This window comes from Stegostoma tigrinum, chromosome 22, assembly GCF_030684315.1.
Source record: "Stegostoma tigrinum isolate sSteTig4 chromosome 22, sSteTig4.hap1, whole genome shotgun sequence".
NCBI classification, from domain to species: Eukaryota; Metazoa; Chordata; class Chondrichthyes; order Orectolobiformes; family Stegostomatidae; genus Stegostoma; species Stegostoma tigrinum.
Window position 1 is genome coordinate 31,177,034 of NC_081375.1, and position 14,821 is coordinate 31,191,854.

Below are 14,821 nucleotides of genomic sequence, written 5' to 3' on the forward strand. Positions count from 1 at the left end.
GGCATCCAAAATGGTTGTGGCCTCGTGTACCTAGCACAACATTGTACAGCAAAGAGAACTTAAATTGTAGAAAGAGGAATGTGAAGACCATTCTGCGTCTCTGAAGGTGGAACATCATGTGACCAGGATACTTGCAGCGGTTCACCTAGCTGCTGGGGAAACCAAGATAGACTTGTAGAAGCTTGTTTCAGCAACCAAATATTGAACCCACTAACACCAAATATGCCCCTCTTGCCTTCAAAAAGTTCATCTATTGTCCTAGAAATGGATGGATTTTGTCTTTCACGTTGGTTACTGCCCACTCTCTTCCTGTCATTCTTCTGAAGGCTGTTGTCTATTTAGAATGCAGGAGTCAACTAAAGATATTACTTGATAATGGAGATTTGAAATGAAGTATTCATTTATTGAGAATTTTATGAAAATGATGTGACTAACATTGTTATAAACACCTAAGTGCAACCAAAAGCCTTTCTGTTCTGCATACTCTTCTTCCCCAGTATCGCCCTGAGTTATCAGGGTAAAAGCAGGCTCTTTGTCTGCTCAGACAGCTGAGAAACTTTGGCTCACATTCTCTGGGTTCTGGAGCCCCTGAGAGCACTGCAGAAGAGAGACTGCAGTAGCAGCACAAATGCACAGGAAGACTTAGGCCATTTGGTGGAGATTCAGTATGTGGGAGTTTACCTGGCAATAACAGGTGGAAATAGGATCTTCTTGAACATAGACTTAACTTCTGTTTCTCCATTATCCCCTTTGCAGCCTCAGTTGTACTTCCCTGACAGCCAAAACACTGGGTCAATACACTCCTGCATTTAAATAAGGCAGTGAATGTACTAAGCAAAGATTTGATCCGTGAAAGTGATAGTCTGAATGTTCAGACCATTGGTAAAGGTAACCGTGTTCCTGATTTCCACCTGTGATTGGTTCTCCTTACATAGCCATTTTTTTCCTTTGGAGATGGCCATCTGTGGAAACTTGCAATCATGGCATTCGCATTTGAGTCAGACTCTTCCAGTCTCGCTTGAAGGGTGCACCGTGCCTACAGAGATGATGACAAATGCATGTATCATTTTTCTGCTGCTCTTGAGTTATTTTATTTCGGCATGATCCCACCCCAGAGTCACGTTTGACACACTCAGCTGTTCAAGAGCTGATCTTATCTTCAACCCCTGTTCCTGCTAACTCGTTCAATCTAGATATATCAGATGGCGTTCCCACTGATGTGTGCTGTTTCACAATATTTGAGCTCTCCTTGGCATCTTCTCACTCGAGCTCCTTTGTCCCCTTGAAAGGCCAATGGAATGTAAAAGATTCTAATTAGAACTGACAGGAGGAAGGATTTCAAAAAGTCAGCTTTAGGCGTAAATTTGCATTTCAGTTACTAATGACAAATATTTAATGTCACCCATAGTCATTTTTATTTTTTCATGAGCTGTGTAACCAACATTCAATACCTATCCCTAATTGCTCTTCAGGAGCTAGTGGTGCGGCATCTTAATCCATTGCAGTCCATTTGTGCAAGTATACGGTGCTGTTGGGAAGACAATTGCAGGACTTTGGCTTAACAATGGCAAAGGAATGGTGATATAGTTCCAAGTCAGAAAGGAACTTGGGGAGGCGATGGCCTACTGGTATTATCACTGAACCAAAATCCCAAGTAATGTTCTGGGGCCCCAAGTTTGAATCCTGTTGTAGCGGATGGTGAAATTTGAATTCCCGAAAAGTCTGGAATTAAAATTCTAACGGTGGCCAAGAACCCATTGTCAATTGAAGGAAATACCCATCTGGTTCACTAATGTCGGTTAGGAAAGAAAACTGCCATCCTTATCTGGACTGGCCTACATATGACTGTAGACCCACAGCTAAATGGTTGACCCTTAACTGCCCTCTGGGATTGGCAATAAATGCTCGCTCGCTGGTGATTCCCACATCCGTGAATGAAGAAAATAAAACTTTCAGGTAATAGTGTACCCATGTATCTGCCCTTGTCCTTGACAGTAAAAAGTTTGCAAGTTTGAAAGCTTCAGTTGAAACAGCCTTGTTAAGCAGTGTAGCAGTGGTAAAAGGAAGTTACGTGAAGGTGGTGAATAGGTTACAGATTAAGTAGTCTGTTTTGTCCCTGATAATGTTGAGCTTCTTGTGTTTGTTGGATCCGCACACCTTGGCAAGTAGGGAGTCTCCCATCAATGAGTTGCATGCCTTATAGATAGTTGACAGGCTATGAAGATTCGGGAAATGAGTTACTTGATACAGAACTCCCAGCTTCTAAACACTTGAAGGTGCAGCATTTATTTGGTTAATCCATTTCAGTTTCTAGCCAATGGTGAATGCAGGATGTTAATCATGAAGGATTCAGCGATGGCAATTCCATTGAATATCATGGGAAAGTGGTTAGATATTCTCTCCTTGGAAATGATCATAGCCTAATTTGGAGCTAATTAGTCCTGACCTGATGCAAACTGTGTATCAATGTGTAAGTAATGGCTGAGTAAGTGATTTTTGATAACACTTTGTCCCTTTCATGAAGTCACACCACATGGAAACAGACCCTCTGGTTCAACTTGTCCACGCAGATCATGTTCCCAAACTAAATAGCCCTACTTGCCTGTGTTTGGCCCGCATCCTAACTTTTCCTATTCACGTACTTATCCAAATGTTTTTCAAGTGTTGTCACTCTACCTGCATTCACCACTTCCTCTGACAGTTCATTCCACACACGAATCGTTCGATGTTTAAAAAAAAATAACATCACGAGTCCTTTTTAAAACTTTCTTGTCTCAGTTTAAAAATATGGCCCCTACTTTTGAAACCCTCTACCCTAGGGAGAAGTCCCTTGCTATTCCCCTTATCAATGCCCCTCATGATTTTATAAACCTCTACAATTTCACCCTTCAGCCTCCTGTGCTCTAGCGACAATGGTCCTGGCCTATCCAAATGTTTTTTTATAACTCATACCTTCCATTCCCGACAGCATCCTGCTAATTCTTTTCTGAACCCTCTCCAATATAATAGAATTCTTGGCAGCAACCAGAACTGCACACAATATTCTAGAAAAGACCTCACCAACATCCTGGACAGCCTCAACAAGATGCCCCAACTGCTAGCGTCAAAGGTCTGAACAATGAAGACAAATGTGCTAAATACTGCCTTAACCACCCTGCCTACCTGTGGCACAAATTCCCCAAAGAATTAGATACCTGAACCCCTAGGTCTCTCCTCTGTTCAACAATACCACCCAGGGCCCTACCATTAATTGTTCAAGTCCTGCCCTTGTTTGTTTTCCCAAAATCCAAATTAAACTCCATCTGCTGCTCCTCAGCTCATCAACCCAATTGATCAAGATGTGTTTGTAATCTTAGATAACCTTCTTGACTGTCCACTATGTCTTCGCTTTGTTGATGCTTGAGTAAAGCAATAATGCGCAGTGTTAGATTTGTACTAGGAAATTTCCTAAAATGCTGGGTAGATGTCATTGTTGTAGCTGCACTGGAACACCTTAGCTATGGGTGCAGTTGACCAGGAGCATAAATTTCCAGTACTATTTCTAATTATTTTCAGGGCTGGGACCCTTAGCAGTGTCCTGTGTTTCAGCCATTTCTTTATTTGCGGTCATGTGGCATGTATCAGGTTGGCCAAAGACTGGTAGAATAGTCATGTCAGGGACCTCAGAAGGAACCCAAGTTAACCATTCACTCATCACTTCTGGCTGGAGATGGTTGCAAATGTTTTCTCGTTGTCTGATGTGATATTAATACATAATAATATAATGTTCTATTAATATTAAATATACTAGTACAAGCAGAGTTGCTAGCTTCCCTCATTATTGAGGAAGGGGATATTTGTAGAGCTGATGCCTCCTGTTCATTACCATTCATGAGCAATGTTACAGCACTGTAGAAATCTGTCCATCAGATGCTGCTCGGTATGCTTGTTGCCCTGAATTATAGCTTATCTATTTGACACCTTGCTTTTACGTATGTCATGTGGTGCTTCTGGCATACCCTCCTGATCTCTTCATTAAGCCATTATTGAGCCACTGGCCTAATGGTAAAGCTGGAGTAGGGTAAATGTCTAAATGATAATGTTACAGATTAGGATTTAACACAATTCTGCTGACCTGAGATCCACAGGACCTCATGGATATCCAGTTTTCAGTAGCTGTATCTGTTATTAAATCTATCCCATTTAGCACAATGATAATGCTGAGCAACGTGGTGGATAGATCGTATTCTCAGTGTGCAGACAGGAGTTTTTCTACACAGGAATTGTGTAGTGGTCTCTCCTACCAGTACTGTTATGGACAATTGCATCAGTTACACATTGATTGTTGAAAGTGTGGTCAGGTATGTTTTTCCCTCTGTTCCACTTGCTACTTGCAGTAGATCCGGTCTAGCTGCTGTTTCTCAAGTCACTCTTCTTTTGGGTTTGGTGATGATGATCTGTCTGGGATATTGTCTGGAAGGTGCGATTTGGTGTGTAGGATTGCATCAGCCTTTTGCTTGACTAAACTATGGGACAACTCCCAATTGTGGCACAGCCCTCAGTGTTAGGAAGGAGAGCTGTCAATGATGAACAAGGCTGGCTGTATCTTTTGAGTTCAGCATCCAGAAATGACACTACTAAGTGATCTAACGGAGTTGCTTGCAAGGGCATTTCGATTCAACCACATTGTGGGTCTGGAGTGTCATTAAGGCCAAAGCAGCTGAGGAAAGTTGATTCCTTTTCCTGAAGGAGTTGTGACCATATTTTTAATGACAAGTAGACAATGGCTTCATAACCATTATTACTGAGACTAGCTTTTTAACTCAAAATTTATTACTTGAATTTAAATTCCAATAGGTGACATAATAGAATTTGATCTGAAGATCATTCGTCTGGGCCTCTGGATTACTTGTCAGATGCCGTTAGCGCCATACTGCTATCTCTCCACTTTATGCTAAGTGTAATATTTTGTTGTCACCAGGTGTCTGAGACCCACACTCATCTGTCTTATGGCAATGGCACTGGAGTAAACTATTTTGCTGATCTCCTAGACCTCATGCCGACTGTATAGCCAAATTGATTATGACTAAAAAAAGACCTTCAGTTCTCTTCCTGTCTTTCTGGTATTGTGGACTTCGAAAGAAAGCAAAGTGCTTAATATGTGAGAAATGGGATTTTTGGCTGAGTTAAAAAGCCAAACCAAACAGCTTCTTGAAAAAATGGGCACCTGACCATTTATGGGATGTACTGATAAGAACTAGTTGGTTCCATTAAATTTCTGCATTGTACATACATGTGTAAGTAGTCAGTTTTCGGTTTTCAGTAACTTATTCAAGGAACTTTGTTAATCTTTTGTGTGAACAGGTCGTTTCTTTCTTTAATAGGAAGTGCGATCTGTATATTCTTCACTAAAGATATGCTGCTTCTATGTATAACTATTGCTTATACTGGTAAGATCCCTCTACAAGTCATATAAATTTGAACTTTGAGTTTGTATGGATAGGAAATTTTCTTTGTTAAGAAAATCATTTTTTTAAAAAATTCTTGATTGCTTACCCGCAATGTACCTTTTTGTTTGTTCTTCATTAAAATAATTTCCAGTTAGATTTTCAAACTGATTTGTCATAAAGTGGAGAAATTCTTTTGAATTATTAATATCTGAAATAAATTGTAACCATTAAAAATATGTTTTGAAGGATAATATTTCTGATGGAGTTTAAAGATTACAGATGTTTGGTTCCTGTTCATTTTGCAACGTTACCATATGCCTATCAAGAGAGCAACTGGAGCAAACATCTTGGATCTAAAATCATGTTATGTATCCAACCTCTGATGAATGTAAATACTTAGCCTCCATGGTTAGCAGTGCATGCACATAATTGAAGTTGCTATGATACGACATGAAGTAGACCTATCGAAAACAATATGTGTTAATTTGCGAATTGGCTGTCTTGTTAACAAGTTAATTTGGGGAAGCTGAATGATAAAACTACACGTGCTTCCAAGGTTACTTTAAAAGAAACTTGTGCAGAGATCAAATCAATGAAACTGTTGAATTACTTTTTCTAGGTATTGAACTAACCTTTTTTAGTGGCGTTTATGGTACCTGTTTGGGGGCTGCAAATCGCTTTGGGAATGAAGCTAAAAGCCTTGTTGGTTTATCTGGCATCTTTATTGGTGTTGGAGAAATCTTAGGTTTGTAGTCATTTGCAATTATATTAACTATTAAACATTGAAATCCAATTTCATTAAACAGAATTGCATTTTCTTAGTTTTGTCATTTTGTTTATTTCTAGGTGGTGCAACCTTTGGTTTATTGAACAAATTCCTCAGCAAATACCTTGGCATTGGTAGAAACCCTGTTGTTCTTCTGGGTTTATTATGTCATGTTATTGCCTTCTATCTGATATTCTTAAATGTGCCAGGGGATTCACCACTTGTTTCTGATGAAGGAACTGATCGAGTCTCTTACTTAATTCCAAGGTTGGTTATGTATTTTGCCTTTTGCTTTGAGCATTTGGTTAATGCAAATAAAGCACAAGTAACCTAGACTTGTGATGGAGGCACGGGATCCATTTAGGCCATTGAGTATTTGAGAAGTTTACATAGCCAAATCTTATGGGGACATGTGGATGAACCTGTCTGGAATGTAATCACTTGATGTTGGCTTGATTTTCAAAGGCTGCTCATTTGAACAGGTCTCTATTCTAATATGAAGAATATGCTGACAGCTTCCCTACCTTCAGTGGGGGAAGCAAAGACTGCTTGCTAGAAATGGGTTGGCTTTCCACCTTTTCTGAAATTGTTTATATGCGTTTATAAACTAGTTACATATGAGCAAACATATTAGGAGTAGGAATATGCTATTTAGATACTCGAGCAAGCTTTGCCATTTATAAGATTGTTCATCCAATTGTAACCTCAACTCCACATTCTTCCCTACCTTGATAACCTTGATCCCTCTTGCTTACTAACAATCTATCTATATCTGCATTTTTAAAAAATCAGAGACTTTACTTCTATTCTCAATTCTTTTGAGAAAAAGAATTCAAAAGATACTCAACTCTCTGTGAGGAGAAAAAGTGCCTCCTTTTTGTTCTAACTGGGTGATCCCTTATTTTTAACCAGTGACGTCTAGTTCTGGATTCCCTCACAAGAGGAAACATCCACTTACATTCACCCCGTCAAGTTCCCTCAGTACCTTCGGTGTTTCAATCATGTCCAACATTTTGTCATGAAACAAGAAACTAATTTCAGACATTAGTCCAGTTAACTTCTCTGAATTGCCTCCAGTGCATTTGCATCATTAAATAAAGAAACCAATACTGTAAACAGCACTCTTGATGTGGTCTCAGCAGTGCCCTGTATAACTGAAACATAATCTCGCTACTTTTGTATTAATTTACTTTGCATTAAAGACAGCATTATATTAGCTTTCTCAGTTACATGCCCCACCTGCGTACTGATCTATTTTATGCATCACAAGGACACCCCCCAGATCCTTTTGCATCTCCGAGCTTTTCAGTCTAACACTATTTAAATAATATTAATATTCCATAAAGAATATTTATTCTTCCCACCAAAATTGACAACTTCATATTTTCCTACATTACACTGCAATTCCAGACTTTTGCATACTCAGTTACCTTGTAACCGCCATACATTATTTTCATAACAATTTTTGTTGCTAAATTTGCTAATGATACAATGTCCTTCGTCCTACATCTAAGTCATTTATGTAAATTATAAAAAGTTGAAGTCCCAGCACAGATCTTCAGTATTTCCATGGGTTCCCCTTTGTCCACAGTTACATCCTCAAAAAAAAATCCAACAATTTGATTTAGAATATTGTTAAAATCATAGAATCCCTACAGTGTGGAAACAGGCTATTTGGCCCAGCAAGTCCACACCGCCCTTCCGAAGAGCCATCTAACCCACCTAACCTAAACGTGCCCGGGCACTATGGGCAATTTAACATTGCCAATCCACCTAGCCTGCACATCTTTGTACTGTGGGAGGAAACCGTTGCACCCGAAGGAAACCCATGCTGACAGAGGGAGAATGTGCAAACTCCGCACAGACAGTCAACCGAGGCTGGAATCTACTCGGGTCCTTGGCGCTGTGAGGCAACAGTGCTAACCACTGCACTACCGTGTTGCCTACAACTCTGCCTGATCACCTCAAACTTATCCAAGTGCACTGTGATAACGTCTTTAATAATTGCTTCAAACATTTTCCCTATTACAAATGTTGAGCAAACTGGCCTGTAGTTCTCTGCTTTCTGGCACACTTTTATTTTTGAATAGAGGAAGTGCATTTGTGATTATCCAGTCTAATGGAACCTTCCCTGAATCCAGAGAATTTTGAAAAATTCATACCAACACATCAACTATCTCCCTAGCCACTTCTTCAAAGGTCCTAGGATGCCGTCCATCTGCCTATTTGCTGTTATTCGTTCGACTTTTTCATTATTCACTTTGGTACCAGCTTTAACTTTCTCAGTGAACAAATTGTTTTCCACTTTGGAGATGGGGCCCTCAAGGGAGTGTAGTCTGAGCCATGCTTATGGCATTGTGAATGGTTTTGCTGCACAGGAGGGGAGGAAAAAGAAAGGAAGAGTTATAGTGATTTGGGATTAATTTGTTCGAGGAACAGACAGGTGTTTGTATGGCTGCAAGTGTGATCCCAGGATGGTATGTTACCTGCCTCGTGCCAGGGTCAAGCAAAATGCAGAGTAGTTGCAGGAGATTCTTTGGGAGTTGGTGAACAGGCAGAGACTATGATACCAATGTGGACCGATGAATTAAAAAGTAAAAAAGATAAAATCTGCAGTTTGAATTTAGAGAACTAGTTAAGAAATGAACAAGCAGGACCTGAAATGTAATAATCTCTGGATTACTCCCAGCACCATGTGCAAGTGCAACCAGAACTAGATGGGTATGGTGGATGAACGTATGTCTGGAAAGATGATCTCGGAGGGAGGGCTTTAGATTCCTCATGCACTGGGATTAGCTCTTGTAAAGATGACACTTCTACAGGCAGCGTAGGTTGCACTGAATGGAGTTGGGACTCAGTATCTTGGAGGGTGTTTTGTTGATGTTGAGAGGACTTGAAAGTAATTCAGCAAGTTTGGGAGCCAAGAGACAAATCCGAGGGAGGAACACCTGTGTGCACACAATTCTTGGAGAGATGGAGAGCACTAGGAGAGAATAGGAAGTCATTTGATGAAGTTGTAGGTAAGGGAGCAACTAATTAAGTCTAAATTGGATTTACTGTGCATGTGTATGAATGTATAAATATGATTAGGTAGTTACAGGCTCAGATGTCATGTGGGATTATAATTTTATAACCATAAGAGACACCATGCTGAGTGAAAGGAAGCAGTTAGTAATGATTAATTAGTATTTTTGAGCTGCAGAAAGTTTTGTGATGGAGTTCCCAAAAGTCAGCGTGGGGATCTGTGATTTTTCTGATTATATATAAATGATCGAGATCTTGATGGCCAGGTGATAGTTTCGAAGTTTGTGGTTGATCTGAAACTTGCGAGCATTATAAATTGTGAGAAGAATCATTCAGAACTCCAAAAGCATGCAGATAAATTGGTGAAATAAATACAAAACTCTGGAGAAACTCAGCAGGTCTGGAAGAATATGGAGAGAATAACAGCTCATGGTTTGATTTTAGGATGCTTATTGAGGAATTTTATTTTTCAACACCAGAAAAGCAGAGAAAACATTTCTTGTTAAAGCATCAAATGAGACAAAAAAATGGAATGAAACTGTTTACCGGGACAACTTTGAAATAGTGTGAGGCAGTGCTGGTTATGTAAGGATCAAGAATGTGGATGTGGTGGTGCGCAACACTAAAGTTCTCAGGATGCTGTAACAATAACCATCTGAGGAACACTAAAAGTCTTGCAAATTCCTGTAACCTTGTTTGGGTTTGAAACATGAAGGTTGAAATCCATGCACTGTAAGGCAGGGTGGAGATGGCCACTAAGGAAGGAGATGTGGCTGTGAAAGTGAGTTTTGGCAAATGTTTCAACAAATATTAAGAGGGTAAAATAAAGCAATGAAGGTAAACAAGTTGAAAGATTAAACTGAAACACCATCAGACAAAGGACTACTTCAAGGTGGGTGTGCCTGGAGGAAACGTGGCTCGAATTAAACATTAAAGCAAAATACTGTGATGCTGGCAATCTGAAACAAGCACAGAAAATGCTGGAGAAATCTAATGGATCTAACAGCATCTGTGGACAGAGAACTAGTAAAGATTTTGAGTTCACTATAACATCTTGCAAGTTGTTGGAATTGGCAGAGTGGTGTCAGATACAGTTCAGCACACGCAAGGCTGAGGTGATGCATTAATGTACAAAGAACCTGGCATAGTATACAAAAGGAGCTGTAATACTTAAGGGTGTAGGGGTACTTTTCTAAAAACCTTTGGAATATCATGTGCAGTTGTGCACTTTGGAAGGAAGAATAGAGGAGCCAAATATTATTTAAGTGGACAAAAGACTACAGAGCGCAACAAAACATGATACATGATCCATGATACAGAAAGCTAGCATGCAGGTTTAAAGGGTAATATGGGGGCATTTGAATGTCTTTATTTCAAAGAGAACAGAAAAAATATAGAGGGAGATTTTGCTAAAACTTTACGTGTCACTAGTCAGACCACAGCTGGAATATTGTGAACAGTTTGAGCACCTTATCTAGGGAAATATATACTAGCATTAAAGGCAGTTCAAGAAGGCAGATTTCAGGTCTGGAGGGACTGTCTTATGAAGATGAGATGTAATATGTTGGACCTGTACTCATTGGAATACATAAGAATGAGAAGTGATCTTCTTGAAACATACCAGATTCTTAGGTGTCTTGACAGGGTAGATGCGGAAAGGTTATTTCTCCTTGAGGGACAGTCTAGGACCAGACAGCATAGTTTTAGTTTAAGGTTTCACAAGTATAAGACAGATGAGGAGTTTCTTCTCTCAGGTTAGTGAGTCTGTGGAATTCTTGACCACAGGGAGCTGTTGAGGCAAGGTCATTAAGTATATTCAAAGTTGAGATGGACTGATTTTTAATCAGTCAGGATTCAAGGATTATGGGGACAAGTCAGCAAAGTGCACTTGAGGTGCCATGTTCTGATTTGAATTGTGAGTAGACTCAGTGGACTGAATAGAGTACTTCTGCTCCTCTGCGTTATGGACTTTATCAATCAGAGAGACTTAACTGAATATATGAGCAGAACACTGAAGGTGGTCGAACACATTCAGAGATCGGTTAATAAAGCATTCAGCATCCAGACCTTAACCAATAGCGCTGTAGTGGATTAGAGAATGTGGTTATGCTGATCTTTGTATAAAGCATTTGATCGACTTCATCTGGAGTGTTGTGTATATTTTTGGGTGGTATGATTAGGAAGCATGGAAATGCATTGGACAGCGTACAGAAGAAATGTTCCGAAATGCTGCTGGGGTGAGGAACTACAGTTATGAGATTAGAGAAGTTGGGACTGTTCTGTCTGGAGGGGAGGAGGCCAAGAGGAGAGCTGATGAAAGTTTTCAAAATCGTGAGATGCCTGAGTAGAGGAGAAACTATTTCTGCTTGTAAAATGATCAAGAACAAGACGGAACTGATTTGCAAAAGTAACAAATGTAAGGTGAGGAAAAAAAGTTTTGTCTGGAATGCACTACCTGGAAGCATGTTGGAGCCAAGAGTACATTGAGGCTTTTAAGACAGCATCTGATGATTATTTAAATAGGAACAATGAGCAAGAGTATAGGTGAAAGGCAGGCAAATGGCATTAAGTTGTAAAGTTCATTGGAGAGCCAGTGCAGACATTATGGGCCAAATAGCTTTCTTTAGAGCCTTAACAATTCTGAGATTCTGTGACCAAATGGAAAGTCCCTTCCTTGGAATTTTTCTTTCTCACTGATATGTATCCATTCTATATATTCTGACATATACCTTTAAATGTCTGCCTCTGCATTTCTATTTAGCCATCCCTTAACCTAGTTTATCAGCTCCCTTTAGCTAGCTTTACTTTATGGCTAACAATTGCCCTTATTCAAAAATAAAATGCTCGTCTTGGATCCAGTCTACTCTCCCTCAAACTGTATGTAAAATTCAATCTTAGAAGTGCCTTCACACTTTAATCTAATTTTATCTGTTGGTTTAATCTTGGATTTGCTCACTCCACCCCTTCCTATCACAGCCTGTTTATCATTTCCAGCATTAATGTACCTTCCTTTAATATCTTGTCTCTACTCTTCGTGCCATATTTGCCAAATTTGATCAATTGCCTCCAGTAATGTTTTTTGAACTCCTCTCTACTCCTCCAGTTATGCAGCTGGTTAGAACACATCCCAGCAGAGTTTGACATTGGACAGCCCCAGTGGTGAAGATCTCACTTTTCCCAGTGCAAGTGGCCCATCAAGTGGAACCCATTTCTCACACACCAGCCTCTGAGTTCCACATTGATCTCTTCAATCTTACTTTCACGTCCCTATTGCACAGCTTGGCTAATAACCCAGAGTTTATTACCTTTGAAGTTCTACTTAATTTGGTGCCCAGCTCCTCATGCTGACTATGCAGAACTTCTTTTCTTTGACCTGTGTATGTTCCTGGTATTTACATGAACCACAATGACTGGATCCTCCTTTTCCCCACTCCAAATTTCTCTCTGACCATGAGCAGATATCCTGAACTTGACATTTGTCATGCAACAGGTAACCATTGCTCTTAGCTGTAAAGAAAAGTCAGTTTACTTTATTGCACTGTCTCCTACTACCACAACATTGCTTTTTTGCTCCCGCTATTTAAATAGTGTCCCGAACGACAGTGTCACAATCATTTAGCTCATCCACCCTGTAGCCCTCACTTTTATCCAAGCAAATTGGAAAAAAACATGTCAAACCTGTTGGACAACAGCAAAAGCTGCAGTTTCCGCTTGGCGTTTCCTTACCTGCCTTACTTGCAGTCACACTTCTCTGCCTCTGATGACCCACCATATCAGAAAACCCTATCTTAATTAGTGTGTCTGTCCCTTGTTACAAGACTTGCAGGTAGGTCTCCCCAACTCTAATGTGTCAAAGTATCTGTGGCTCGGTCTGCCACACTCAGTCTGAGCAATAGCTCCTCTAGCAGTAAATCCCTGAATGCACGAAGTGCCTTTACTTGGTGCTTCTCGGATCTTTGGTGCAGTCTCTTTGTCCTTGTGTAAGTATAAACAGAAATGGATTCTTGCAATTTGTTTTGAAAAACAGTTGTTTAGTTTTATTTTGTCTTTTCCCAAAGACAAAACATGAGTTAAAATTTCTTCAGCATTTGAGTGATAGAGATATACTACAAGTTTTATGTTTGTGTTGATGACTTTTCCAGCTCATAATTTTGTTTTTTCACTCCACAGCAAAATCATTGCCATGGTTTGCAGTTTTCTCCTGGGACTAGGTGATAGTTGTTTCAACACACAACTTCTTAGTATTGTAGGGTATATGTATTCTGAAGAAAGTGCTCCTGCATTTGCTGTCTTCAAGTTTGTGCAAGTAAGAGTGAACTGCTTTGTTGTGTGTGTACTTGATCTGAGGCAATTGATAAATATTCATAACAATATATTAATTGTGGCAATACAAGGCTAGGTTTAATATTCAATGTTAATGTTAGAAATTTTTTGTTTATCCTATACATTGAAGTTTCTATTGAGCAATATATTCATTGTTATTTTTCCCTCTCCACCAGTCTATCAGTGCAGCAATAGCATTTGGCTACAGCAATTATCTACTGCTAAAGTGGCAGCTGCTTATCCTTGGCATGACTGGATTCTTTGGCACAATATCTTTCATCCTAGTGGAATGGAGGGCAGAAATACGTTCTCGTGGTTTCAGTTATGATCGGATTTAATCAAGAAACTACATTTTAAAAGACACAATGATATGTACATTTTTGAAGCTTAGATTTATTTTTAAATACCACTTTTACGAATGCCTTTTGAGAATTTTAATCTTGTTGTATGGAAATATTCCTAAAGACAATTTTCAATCGGATTTTCAAGTTACTTTAATTGTATCAAACCATGGGCTGCTGTCATTAGAGAGAGATGACTGGTGACGGTTTAACCTGAGAGTCAACACACTCGGATGTTTTGGGAGCTTGGGAAGGGGAGTTCTTCATGGAAGCTCAACTGATGTGGAAATCGAACCTACACTTTTGGCCTCAATCTACATTGCAAACCAGCTGTCCAATCAACTGAATTAGTTGACCCCCTTATTTGTGGCTAAAAGATATAACTGGAGGAAATGTTATAAATCCAATAAAATAAGTTGACCTGATGCTGGTTACCAAATAGCTGGGTGTGAGTTTGCTTGCTGAACTGGAAGGTTAGTTTTCGGACGTTTCGTCACTTTTTTTTATTTGAAAAAATATACTTTATTCATAAGATGTACAAAAAATAAAACGTTTGTACACCTACCCAGTCATGCAAGCCGCTCCGGGTTACCCAGGGGGTACGTACACCAACTAAAGGAAAGAAAACAAACAAAGAAGAAAAAAAAAACAAAGAAACCGCCCCGGCAGTCGTCACCCTGCACAGTCCCAGTTGGCCCCCTGACCAGTTGGGGAAGGTGCCAGCTGGGCCCAGTTACCAGATAGGGCCCTTTTTTCCATTCTGGATGAGGGGTTTCATACCGTGGTCTTGCCCCACCGCGCCTTGGTGGCGGCTGCCCCAAGCTTTAGCGCGTCCCTCAGCACGCAGTCCTGGACCTGGGAGTGCGCCAGTCTGCAACACTCGGTCGGGGTCAGTTCTTTCAGCTGGCAGACCAGCAAGTTGCGGGCAGACCAAAGAG

The 14,821-nt window shown here is 40.0% G+C and overlaps 1 protein-coding gene across 3 annotated transcripts in view; it reads left to right on the forward strand.

Annotated features, from left to right (window-relative positions):
- Positions 1-14,322, forward strand: part of mfsd11 (major facilitator superfamily domain containing 11) — a 37,200-nt gene extending 22,878 nt beyond the window's left edge. For 2 of the 3 annotated variants that reach the window (XM_048554919.2, XM_048554920.2), the window contains exons 9-13: positions 5,364-5,429; positions 6,049-6,174; positions 6,276-6,462; positions 13,390-13,525; positions 13,719-14,322. In XM_048554919.2, coding sequence (XP_048410876.1) covers positions 5,364-5,429; positions 6,049-6,174; positions 6,276-6,462; positions 13,390-13,525; positions 13,719-13,880 — 677 coding nt within the window. In that variant the 3' untranslated portion in view covers positions 13,881-14,322. The remainder of the gene's footprint in view (positions 1-5,363; positions 5,430-6,048; positions 6,175-6,275; positions 6,463-13,389; positions 13,526-13,718) is intronic. The other variant, XM_048554921.2, reaches the window with a different exon arrangement.
- The last annotated feature ends 499 nt before the right edge of the window (positions 14,323-14,821 follow it).